This window comes from Lutra lutra, chromosome 18 (assembly GCF_902655055.1).
Source record: "Lutra lutra chromosome 18, mLutLut1.2, whole genome shotgun sequence".
NCBI lineage: Eukaryota > Metazoa > Chordata > Mammalia > Carnivora > Mustelidae > Lutra > Lutra lutra.
In genome coordinates this window covers 21,844,909-21,857,270 of record NC_062295.1, presented here as the reverse complement: position 1 = coordinate 21,857,270, position 12,362 = coordinate 21,844,909, and the positions used below count along the sequence as shown (strand labels likewise).

The following is a 12,362-nucleotide window of genomic DNA, read 5'->3' as shown; positions in this document are numbered from 1 at the left end:
CTATTTCTTGCTCATGACACATGTCCATGTTGGGTAAGTTGGAGGCTCTTCTCTCTGCATCTCCTCACACAGGGGCCCAGCCTGATAGAGCAGCCACCAGCTCATTTGTCTCAGCTCACAGTGGCAGAAAGGATCAACACTCGGGGAGAGCATCACAATTGGCCTGTACAAGCTGTGGTCCAAAAGCGAGACTTAACACTTCTGCTTGTAAGCAGAGTTGTAACTCCCTGCCCTGTCCTGGTCATGTGATTCATACCAGGGGGACATAATGACTTCCACACTCGTGTACCTCCAAAGTCCATGAGGATGTGGTTTCAGGCATGGTTGGATCCAGGAGCTCAGGAGATATTACCAGGAATCTATCTCCAATCCCAGCTCTGCTTCCTTGTGTGCTGGCCTCACCCCACAGCCCCAGGCTTCAGTCCAACCCTACCGCTCGACAGTCCCAGCAGAAATATCACATGGACTGGTTTGGGTCCCATATATGTCCCAGAACCAGTAGTGTGGCTTGGCGGGGGTGGGGCATGGAATGCTCTGTCAACCACTCCTAGAGCTGGGGTCAGCTGCCCCACGAGGACAAAGCAACAGGCACTTCACAGGTGCTTGCTAAGGGTTTGTTCCCTCTTGACCTAAGTCCCTCCCAGCAGAGCAAGGGGAGGAAGAGCTGCATTTAGGATCAGGAGACTAGAGTTCAAGTTCTGACTGTGACCTTTAATTCAGTGTGCGACCTCAGACAAGCAAGCCCCTGGCCCCTTGTGCACCTTCACTTCATTTGTCAGATGGACATCCTGCTCTCTCTGACCCTGCAGATGAAAAAAGTCTGGCCCAGAAGGGGAAAGTGGTTTCCGTCCACGGGGTATTGCTATCAATCCTCCTGACTCTCTTACCAGAGTCATTAGCAACTGTGGCCTGGACTCTGGGTGACCAGGGGCCACCTTCCCCACTTGCAGGTACTCAGGGCTCCGTCACCCCTCCTGGCCCTTGCTCTAGCTGGAAGAAACAAACATCTAACCACTTCTATTCATTTTTTCAAAGTCCAACAAACACCACCTCCTCCCTGAGGCCCTCCAGCCCCTCCCAGTGCCCTAGGGCTCCCGTCAGTGGAGTGCTGAGGCTGGTTCCGACCACCTAGGAGGGTCTTGGGTGACGGACCTCTCTTCCCAATCCCACTTCAGGTTGTCCGGTTGGTATCTTGAAATCGGCCACGGGGAAGCGTCTTCACCGTGGAAATAAAGCACACACAATGCACTGCAAATCGGGCTTTTTCGAGTGCCTGTGTGCCCGGGTAGAGGTAGGGCTGGGAACAAACTAGAGGAAGTTGTCGCCCTCGTGGAGCTTATATTCGACTTATGAGCTGGGTCTCTAGCTGTGTTTCTACCTGTCCAGCAACGTTCTTCCCTGAAGCCTTTCACCATCCCTTCCTCCATCTGTCCGTCCACCCATCAACGTAGCCACCCGTCCCTCTGTCGTCCAGCCACCCGGCTCCTGCTAATCCAGCCTCCCAGGAGGGCTGGCTCCTGCCTCTGCTGTGCAGCCTGCTTACAGGCTGAGTCCCCTCCAGAGACAGAGGTGGTGAAGAGCCATGTCTGGCCCAGGCCAGAGCCCTTGACCAAGCCCCAGCCCTGGCCTCTTGCCCTGCCAACCCTGCCCCCCCGCAGTCCCAGAGCTCTGTGTGCTGCAGAGTTGAGCTGCCTCCCCCCAGGAGCCAGCGGCTCAGGTGGCCCCTGGAACCCGCTGCCCCCAGGAGGATGTGAAAACCACAGCACACCTTGGCCCAAGCCTCCCGGGCAGGGAGGTGGGAGGGGGGTGGGGGTGACGGCGGTGGGGATGGTGAGGGCTGCTCACTTGTGCAGGAGCTCTGGTCTCAAGCTCTAGCTCCCAGCTGAGCCTCACTTCAATCCCAGGTCAACAGTGCCACAGTTGAAATCATCCATATTCTAGAACTTTCCTTACCAAAGACTCCCTAGGGGTCTTCCTGCAACCATGCCATTTTACAGATGAGTCACAGTGAGGCTTTGTGCAGGACTGACTTGCACACCTGGGAGCTCAGACTTAGCCAAGAGGAGAGAAAAACCAGAGCTTTCTCATTCAGCTGGGTCTCCGACCCGGCCTGACAGCTCCAGGCAGGGGTGGGAGTGTCCCTGGGGCTCTGAGAGCCGGGCCGGCTGAATCAGACTCTAGGCCTCCCTAACCCTGCTCTGAGGCCTCGAAAAAGATGTCTCTAAAGGTGATCGCCCCGACTGGGAAAACAACCCGAGGTCTTGTTTGCTGTGTTGGGCTTTGTTTTGGTTTTTTAAAACCTGAGCTGCAAGCAGTCTGTGGCACTGATGATGGGTAAGGTGCCTGCCTTCAAACACAACGGGATTTTCTGAGTTTCTCAATTCACAATTGAAGGGGCTGTCTCAGAAATCAACAAGACCTTGACTTCCCCGATTCCCAGGGGTGAGCAGATAAGATCCCACTGCAGATTCCTGCCTGCCCCTCCCCCGCCCTGAGTGCCAAAGGAGGTCTCCCCTCCCCATTCTTCTCCCCTACCTCGCCTCCCGCCCCCCGCCCTGCCTGCGTACCCCAGAACCCGGCACGTGTCCTTGTGCCCAATAAATATTTCTTGGGAACACAGCGGGAATAACTAAGTGGCTCCTTTGCAGGAGCCAGCAAAGGAAATCTTGGCTGGTGGGGAAGGTTTCTAAGGGACAGGCTGACTTGAAGCCTGGAACACACCCTCCACCCCTGTCCACCCCTGTCCACCCCCGTCCCAAGTGCCAGAGCTGTGGCTGCTTTCTCACCGCAGCCCACTGCCAGTACGCACGAGCCTTGGTCTGGGCCCCAGAAGGAAGGAAGCTGAATTTATTGACGGTCTGCTTGGTCCCAGCCTGTACAGTGAGTGACCTCACCAATTTCTCCCCAAAGTGGGTCATGCTCCCCGTGCCCCCCCACCTCGCCTTGTCCGGACAGGAAACTCCAGCCCAGAGAGGGGAAGGGGCTTGCCCAAGGTGGTACAGCCCAGGGGCATCACAGTTGGGATTCAGACCTCGGTCCACAGGCCCCCACAAACCTTCACACACCCAGGGTCACTGCAGGCTCACTCCATCCCCTTCCCCTAAGAAGTGAAAAGGACCCCTGGGGACTTCTCACGGCTCCTGGAGGCAGGACCTGCAGGGCGGGGACTGATGCTAGCAGGCCCCATGGACGACACTGAACCAACACTCATGACCCTGGGGCCTCCCCACGTCGGGAACAGTCCACAGCTGTCATGGTGTGCACACGGTCCCAGACACACATGCGTCTCGTCTCTGCGCCCATGGGCATGTGTGCTGCTCACGCACACGGACACACCCGTGTGCTCCGGGATCACACAGGCACACCAGGTGTCAACCGGGCTCAGGGGCCTCATCTGGGGGCACAAAGGTCGCAGGTCCCTTCACCCCACGGCCCAGGTGAGCACAGCTCTGACTCCAGGCGGAATGGCTCGGCCAGCTCCGGACTTCGGGTCAGCTTCACTGGCTGGCCTGGGGCCCGGGTCCCTCGGGCGGAGGTGCCATGACCACCCACTGGCGGAGGTAGCTCCGGGGGGGCCCTTCGTCCCTGGGGCTGGTGAAGTCACACTCCACAGGGCTGCCGCAGTCAGAGCCCGCGAAGCCACTGTCAAAAGTGTCCATGTCCAGGCCAGCGGGAGGCGAGCCTGCTTCGCTGTCAGATGCCTCTCTGGGGGGCCCGCCACTCCACAGTGGCCCTGGGGTCCAGCCTGCCTCCTCATCAAGGGGCAGCTTTAGCCTGTCCAGGAGGCTGCCCATAGGCCCTCCTGGCCCGGCAAGGCCACCTGCCGAGACACAGCCACAGGAGAGGACTGTAGTCCCGGGGTCCAGGAGCGGGTCCTCAGTGCCCGAGCCGGGCTCCAGGCTGGCGTCCAAGTTCAGGGCCGGGTATCCGTCATCCCCACAGGTGCAGGACCAGGCACACGGGCCCTCCATGTCTGCTACGGTCACGGTGTTAATGGACACCAGCACACCATACGGTCGGTCCCTCTCCTGGCTGTAAGCCGAGCCACCCACGCTGCCAATAGGGGAGCAGGCCGGGCCCCAGGAGCCTGGCTCAGGCACCCCGTCAGCTCCCACCAGGTGGGGGGGCTCGGGCAGCTGCATGGACTGAGGCCCTTTGGTGCTGCTCTGCGGCGGGCAATGGTTGTTTATCACCAGGGACGAAAGCACCTCGGGGCTCCGGGGTCCCAGCTCCAGGCTGGAGGCAGTGAAGGGGGCGCCCACCCATTTCTGTAAAGAGAGAGAAGAGGGAGACAGTCATGACAGGACAGGGGCAAGGCGGGTATGGACAGACAGACATAGAGACAAGACAGAGATAGCAAGAGAAAGAGACACGAGAGGATACAGGACACCAGGGGTCAGAGCCATGGTGTACCCCTATCCAGGGACGCTCCGCACTGCTGTCCCTTCCTTCCTGGGCCTCAGTTTCCCCACCTGCAGGAGGGAGCCACTGCCCTTAGCAGCCTGCCAGACAACCAGTGCTCAGCGGCCTGGGGTCTGCATAGGGCCTGGGGAGACTGCTGAGTTGTATGGACAATGCAGACAGGAGTGACAGAAGTCGATGCTTCTAGGAAACAAGCATTCTCCTGTTGGTGTCCCCGCTGGAGTGGACACTCAGCCAGGGCAGAAGCCTCGATTCTTCTGGTCCCAGCTGTATCCCCGGAGGTTCACAGAGTGCCTCACATACAGTCGGTGCCCAATAAATGTGTATTAACTAAATAAACACGCAGGGGGAATCAGTGACAAGCCACTTGGAAAGGCCTCTGTATGCCCCTTGGGTAAGGGATGTGGGGTGACGACGGACCGAGGCAGCGCCCCGCCCCAAGCTTTGAGCACAATCCCCGCCCCCGCCCTCGCTGGCCTGGGGTCCCACACATGACACAGGGTCCCCACCCGAATGATGATAAAAACCCCCGAGAACCTGAGTCCCCCAGTTGTGAGACTGCTGCCTCAGAAAACATCTTGGGACCCGGGTGAGGCCCCTCCATCTGCCAGTAACGCCCTCCCTGTCCACCCCCTCCCCACACAGCTGTGCGAGGAGGGGATGCATTCACATCTCTGGAGCTCCCAGCCTAGGGCCTGGCACACAGGTGCAGCCCAGGTGAGTAAATACCAAACAGGTGTGGCCTCTGAGCTTCAGGGAAGGTGCAGAGGAAGGAGGAAGGTCTCCTCTCCGTGAGGCTGGGGGTTCGGGCTGCTCCCCTGCCTCACGAAAGCCGCTTCCCCACGCAGAGCCTCGGTCTCCCCAGAGGTGCCCTATGGACCATGGAGCGCTCCCCCACCCCCCCGCCCCTAGGGGCCACGATCAAGATGGAAGGAGCTCAGGGCAGCACCAGGCTCTGGTCCAGGTTTCCTGACATCCAGGCTCCGCTGGAGGGGGTGGGCTCCGCCCCCCCCCCCCCCCCCCCCCCGCCAGTCACCACATCCTCTCTGCGGTCTGCCCTCCCCCGCGGGGTAGGTGTTGAGCGGTAAATGGGCACAGACAACCGTGGGCGCTGGCAGGTGACGGGTGGTTGGGGCCTGGTGGGAGTGTGGGGGGATTGGGGGGCTGGTGTGTTCTGCGGGTGGGGCCACGCCCTTCCCGGAACCCACTCTCCATCTCAAGGACCTCTGACAAAGGAGCAGGAGGCCAGTTTGCGACTCAAGGAACCTGGAACCTGGCTCGTCCCTCCCCGCAGCCTGGCCCAGGGGTTGGGACGGGCTGCCTGATTTTGTGTCTGTTCTCCTACCAGTTCTGCCCCACCCGAATTATTTCCTGCACTTTGCCACTGTGGAGCCCGGAGCCTGGTTGGCAGGTGGAGGGTTCCTGGGGCGCAGGCAGGGGTGAGCTCCCAGAGGAGAAGAGGCTGGGGGGCATTGTCACGGGCTGGAGGGCACTCACCTTGAAGTCTCCACTGTGGCCCACATACAGGGGCTGGAAGAACTTCTGTGGGTTGGGCACATGCCCCCACACCTTCTTCCACAGCCTGGGAGAACAGAGACGAGGTGAGCCCTCAACCATCCCCCAGAGGGTAGCCCAGCCTCCCGCTCAGGGGCTCCCCGGCTTTGTCCTGCAGGAGACTGAGCCCCTCCCAAAGCACACTCACGCACCCCCCCTTCAGCCCCTCTGCCCCCGGGCCTCAATTTCCACATCCGTAAAATGGGGGCAGCAAGTCTGGCGAAGGTGCCTGGAGTTTAAGAGTTCGGCTGCCTGTTCAGAGCCTGTTCCGAGCCGGGCAAATGCTGCCCCTCACCCCTCCTCTGCCACCAGAGATAAGCAAAGGGCCGGTTCACAGGGGTGCGGGGAGCACTCGGAGGGTGTACACACAGTGACCCAGCACCCCAGCACCCAAACAGTGCTCCCTCCCTCTCCAGCTTCACTGCCTCTGACTCTGGCAAAGCCTCTGGGTACAGATGCACACATCGAGCTGGGTGTGCAGATTCCCACCCCCCCGGGGTTCAGCAAACCCTGACCACAGCCCCTGCCTCCGCCAGCAGTTCTCCTGAAGACCGAACCCAACACATAAACGGATAAAAGTAAAAGTAAAAGCTCTGGTTGGAGCAGAAGAAAGGAGGGCGGGTTGTCACATCCAGTCTTCACCCCCACCTGTCGGCCCAGCGTGCTCCCCCCCCCCCCCCGGGGATTCAAAGCATAAACGCCACTGACAAGGTCATGGCCTGGGTCACTGTTAGAGCGCAAGGGCACTTCCTCCACTTCAGAGCAGGGCGGCTTTGGTCAAGTGCATTGCCAGCTCTGTGCCTCTTTGCTTGCCCCATTTGTCCAGGGGTGGTAGGCATCCAAGGGCCGGCTCCCACGGCGGGTGTGGAGAGGCGGGCGCGCTGCCCAGTGCCCAGGAAACAGGAGCTTGTTCTTATCACCATCCCTGTCACTGCCGCGGTCGCGATGACAGCTTGTGGCCCAGGACTCCCCCGTCCCCCCGCCCCCCACCCCCCGCCTCCCCGAATCCCTGGCCTCACCTCCAAGGCAGGTGGATCTTCAGGCCTAAGAAGACGAGGATGGGGAGTATGACGACCAGGAGGAGGTAGAGCAAGGAAGGTTGCCAGCCTCCCTTGATCTCTGCGAAGGAAGCAGACACCGGGTGAAGGGGGAACCCACCTCTCCCAGAGGCCCCGTGGGGCGGGTGTGGTGGGCAACGGGTCTGCGCTGGTGTGGAGGGCACAGGAGGGCCACTGGGGCCTGCAAGTAAGGTGGTCTGGGATCCTACTCCCCGCACCCCCACCCCCCTGAACCCCAAGCCAGCGACTTCATCTCTCTGGACCTCTGTGTTCCCATCTGCATAAGAGAGGTAACAATCCCCACCCCAGGCAGTACTGGGAACACTGAATGCCCCGTGAGGAGCCACACCTACCTTCCCCCGGCTGGGTGTGAAAGGTGACTGGGTCACTCCACTCGCTCCAGGTCCCCTGAAAGGAGGAGCCGGGCTGGGGCCCTGCGCGCACCTGCAGCTCATAGCTCGCGTCGCTCAGGAACTCCGAGGGATGGAGAGAGACGCTTCTCGAGTCCACGGAGATCAGCTTGATCCTTGGACGCTGCTGACGCGGGGAAAGGTGGCACCGATCAGGCTCACTGAGGCCAGCCCCGGCCTCCAGCAGAAGCCCCCTTTACCCACCACCACGAAAGGGGCTGAGTGTCTCCAGCAAAGTCCCCACTCCTGCCACAAGACCAGGCTCGGCTTGACCTTGACCTGGTCTCTCTCTGACCCCAGATCTCCCCTCACGGTCCTGGCAGGGGGCCTTCCCTTCGAGGACCAGAATGGGCCCAGGAGTAGCAATGGCCTGTTTGATGGGAATCTCTAACCAGCAGCGTTCCAGACAGTGGTCCCTTTCAGAATTGTTCCACAGTCGGACTTCTCCAGAGTGGGCATTTCTGGAAGCTTTCGACCACAGGCATCTCAGCAACAGATAACCTCTGGAAGCCTTCCCCGGTGGACATTCCAAACAACCGCATGTACGGAATTCTTCAACGGGGTCTCTTCTGAAGGACTGGATCATTCTAGAAGGCTTCAGCCTTGACTGTTCTGAATAGTGGGCCCTTTGGGAACTCTCCAGTGCTCTAAACGAGGATAGCTCTAGAAGCCTGCACCTTGGAAACAACGGTCTAACACTGGACTCCCTTGGTGATTAAAGCTTCATCCTCAGCCAGGCGGAAAGGCTCCAGAAGGCCCCATCTCTGGAATGTCCTCTGCTGTGATGTACTAGACTCCGGGAGGAAACCCGACCCAGGAACCAGGGGCAGGAAGGACAGAATTTTGAGTGGCCTCCCACCCCAGGGAGAAATGAGGAGAGGCAGCACGGGGCGGGAGGGCAGAAGGGGGACCTTCCAGCCTTGGTGGGTTGTTGGTTCCAGTCTTGGCTGTGAGTCAGCCGCTCACCCGTCTCTTGGATCCTCCTCCCCACCCCCAGCGTCCCACCCTGCCATGTTCAGCACATGGTGCCCCCCTGCCCCGCCCCTGGTCTCTGGGAGCCTCACCGGGGCCCAGGGTCCTCCCTGCTTCCTGTATCTCAGCTCGTACTGCAGCTTGCCCTTCAGCGCGTAGGAATCATAGCTGGAGCTCCAAGAGATGTTATAATGTCCTGAGAAGGTCACAGTCACGTTGAAAGGCGGGGACGGCTTGACTTGGAGGGAAAAGCCAGAAAGAGAAGAAAGGGGTGAGATCGGGCCACGACTGAGAAAGTTGCCTGTCGCCTGACCCCGTGTTGGTTGTGGGGTCGGCGGGATCCGTACCCCGCCCTGTGACTCTGGGCGAGGCAGCCCCTGTCTCTGGGCCTCAGTCTGTGCATCTGAGAAGTGAGAAGTTCAGGCCGCACTGGAGTTGCCGCCGCAGGGGCGGGAGGGTAGCAGAAGTGGGCAAAGCTGGTTTGGGGTCTGAGGACATGGAAGGGAGATGCCCCAGTCAGGCCAGGCAGGACTGCAGACCAGGGTGGCCAGAGAACAGGCTGGAACCCCAGATGGGGGAAAGCTCTCTCCAACATTAGAGTTCACTACTAGTCCAGGTGCCTGGTGGCTCAGTTGGTTAAGCGTCTGCCTTTGGTTCAGGTCATGATCCCGGGGTCCTGGGATAGAGCCCCCTGCCCAGCTCTCTGCTCAGTGGGGAGTCTGCTTTTCTCCTGCCCCTCCCTTCACCCCTTCCCCCTGCACCACTGGTGCCCTCTCTCTCACTCACTCTCGTGCATGCACACGCTCTTTCTCAAATAAATAGAAAATCTTAAAAAAAATAGCTCCTAATCCAAAAACTTGCTAAGCAACTTGTGTGGTTCAGAGGCACCAGTTCTGCATTTCTTTTCCAAACGATGACGTCATTTTTTGGCTGCAACTTCCCAGAGAAGCCAGACTCTGATGAGCTTTCATGCTAATAAGCTGCATTAATATTCATTTATGCTAATGAAAAAGCAAGGGCTACTGAGCTCCTGCAGGACTGTGTGCAGACCAGTCTGACCCTCCTCAAGTGGCCCTGAGCTCTGAGACTTCTGGAAAGTGAGAGCCCAGCAGAGGCCTGAGTCACAACACCACATCCTCCTGGGTACCTCGCAGGCCAAGGTCAAAGCCAGGCCTCCTGTTTCGCTCTACCCCAAATTCATTTCATGATCGTGATCAGGATACAACATGTTATATGCTTTCATTTCTTCTCTTATAAAAGGGTACCAGCTCCCCATTCATGGGGTCACAGTTCTCAGGGATCAAACTCAGTAGCAGAAGGAGGTCCCTTCGGGGACAGAGAAGCCACAGGCTCCTGTCCCCCAGCTCCTGCCTTCTCTTCCTCTTCCACCTTTTTTTTTTTTTGCCAACATCTACCATTTTCTGCATTTCCCTGTGTGATCTTGTTCACCACTGGCACCTTTTCTGGGGTCTGAGCTGCTTGGGGCTGAGGTTTTGCTCTCCTGAGTCAACACTGTGCCCACGGCTCTTGGCTCCCCGGGCAGAGCAGGCATATTAAATCAACAAATGAACCTTTCAGGGGTTGCAAAAAAGGAATTCCTAAAGCCGCTTACTTCTCTCCCTGAGTTGGGAGAAGGTGCCCATTCCCGGGACCCCATCGAGGGCTTTTCTCTTTTGAGTCACGAATCTGTTTGGACGGGACTCATTCTTAAACCCTCTTCTGTCTTCCCCGGGGCCGGGTGGAGCTCTCTGCTTCCCTGTGGCCGGGGCTGGGCGGTGTGGACCGACTCAGGGAGGGATTCGGGTGTTTGCAGAGCCCGTTGCCAGGAGGAGGAAGGGGCCAGAGTGGGCGGGGAGCCAAAAGCCATCTCCTTATCACATCTGGGCATAGGTAGGCCTCAGACCCTGGCAGGGAGGGCAGAAGGGAGGGGGGGTAGGGAATCGTGACCTGGAGCCCCCTGCAAGGCAAAACAGCTCATTCTCTGCCTTGCACTCTGCTCTGGAGAGGAAGGGGTGGGACGCTACCTGCCCGGCTCCCCCGGGGCAGGAGGGTGGCCCTGCTCCATGGGCTTGCCACGCCTGGGTCCAGTGGCCAAGAGAGCTTGTGTGCGCATGCGTGCGTCCACATTGGCACCTGTCTGACACAGAGCGTAAGTGCTCTCTGTCCAAGCTGTCCAGGCCACTGGCTGCTGGTAAGACATCGGTGCCTCTGAGGGGTATTTACAAGTGTGTGTGCGTGCACGTGCATGAGTCTGGGTGTGTCTGGGTCTGCGTGAAGCTTTGCTCACACCCATCTGTGTGCAAAGTGGCGTGAACCTGGACCCCCAGAGTGTGAATGGCAGACACCCTCTTATCTTCTTGCCTCACCACTGGGAATCTGGGGACAACCTCCCAGACCGCAAGAGCTAAGCCTCCCCAAGGGCAGGCCTCTCTTCATGGTCTGCTTGCATGCCTCTGGGCATGGGCCTCTCACCTCCTGCTTTGGGAGCTGCCTCCTAGGCCCTTCCCAGCCCTGCCCTGGTCCTGGACCCAGCCAGGCCGCCTCCCTTCCTCCAGGCTGAAGGGAAAGTCTGGGCCTCAGTGAAGCAAATAAACGGGAAAAGTCTCAGGGAAGTTCTTCTCCTGGGACATGGCCTCCCCTGCTTTGCCTCAAAATGGGGGCAGAAGGCCATCAGTCTACAGTGAGCCAGTCTGGGGTCACAGATGGGCAAGTCCTGGGCCCTGGTCCAGCTCTGTTGCCGGCCTCTGCTGCCTCTCCTTGGTTAAAGGCCCAAACCTAAGTATGAACCCATCACACCTCAGTCGTGCTTCTACAGTACACACTCTCAGGAGAAATGAGCACCTAGGACAGGTCCGTTTTGACGTGGGGGCGAGCTGGCCCACAGTGTGTAGGGCTCAGCACCGGCCTGGGCTCCCCTCTGCTCCAAGGTCCCGGGGATACTCACTGCTCTTAGCCAGGAGGAAGCTGCCGCACTCCTGGGAGTAACTTCCGGACTGGTCTGTGACATTGACACTGAAAATGTCGTCGGCCATGAAGTGAAACACATCCATATGGCACGTGTACTTGGCATGCGTGGCGTTGTGGGCGGACTGGAGGAGGTTGCAGGAGGTGACCTCATCCTCCAGGTCTCCGTATGGGTCTTGCCTTCAAGGAGAGAGCACCCAGTCATGCCTGGAGGCCGGTGGGGCTCCCTGCACACAGCCAGAAGCTCAGGGCTGGGGGGGATTTGAGGTGAGGCTGCGGGGAAGTCACGGTCCACCAACAATTTCCCAGGGAAGGTGTTCCCTCCTCTGAAGCATTCCTGATGGGTTATGCCTGGGCTTGACTTGTGTGCCTCCAAGGAACCAGGAACTCACCACCTTACATAGGGCAGCGACTTTCAACTTTGGAATTCTCAGCTAGGCCATTCTTGCCTAGACTGAGCCTCAGTCTGTCCCTGTCAATCCCATCAGCTGGACCCCGGTCCCTTAGGAAGGATGCTAAGCACCTCAGATCCGCTTCCTGCCCTCTTTCCGTCCAGCAGCCACAGAATACCCAGGGAGTACCAGGGCGAAAGGCCAAGGTAAAAGCCAAATGAACCTCATCCTCGCTCTGGCTGAAAAGAGAGGCTGTTGGTATGGGGTTGGAAGCACTGCTCTGGCCTCTTTACTCCTACTGTGCATTAAGTGATGGGTTTTGAAGTATGTATAGGAGTTTGACAGCTATTCATTTCCCTACAAACACCTTCAGGTTGTGAACATGACTATCCTTCAAGGCCAATACAGATGTGTAGACTCTGTTTTCTGCTAAATATCTGTTAGAATAGAAGCTCAGTGCAACTTTGCATGGAAGCTGGCAGGGGCCTTTAAAAACTCCCCATCGCTTCTATGCCTAAAAAACCCTCCAGTGACTTCTCACCACCCATTCAGGGCAATCTGGCCTCGACCTCCCTCTCACCTTCTTAGCT

The 12,362-nt window shown here is 58.8% G+C and overlaps 1 protein-coding gene across 3 annotated transcripts in view; it reads right to left on the bottom strand.

Moving 5' to 3' along the window:
• Positions 1-2,825: 2,825 nt before the first annotated feature.
• Positions 2,826-12,362, bottom strand: part of IL21R (interleukin 21 receptor) — a 33,626-nt gene continuing 24,089 nt past the window's right edge. For 2 of the 3 annotated variants that reach the window (XM_047714231.1, XM_047714230.1), the window contains 6 exons: positions 11,361-11,560; positions 8,509-8,654; positions 7,388-7,571; positions 6,996-7,095; positions 5,920-6,004; positions 2,826-4,268 (listed from right to left, as the gene is read on the bottom strand). In XM_047714231.1, the coding sequence (XP_047570187.1) occupies positions 3,498-4,268; positions 5,920-6,004; positions 6,996-7,095; positions 7,388-7,571; positions 8,509-8,654; positions 11,361-11,560 (1,486 nt within the window). In that variant the 3' untranslated portion in view covers positions 2,826-3,497. The remainder of the gene's footprint in view (positions 4,269-5,919; positions 6,005-6,995; positions 7,096-7,387; positions 7,572-8,508; positions 8,655-11,360; positions 11,561-12,362) is intronic. The other variant, XM_047714232.1, reaches the window with a different exon arrangement.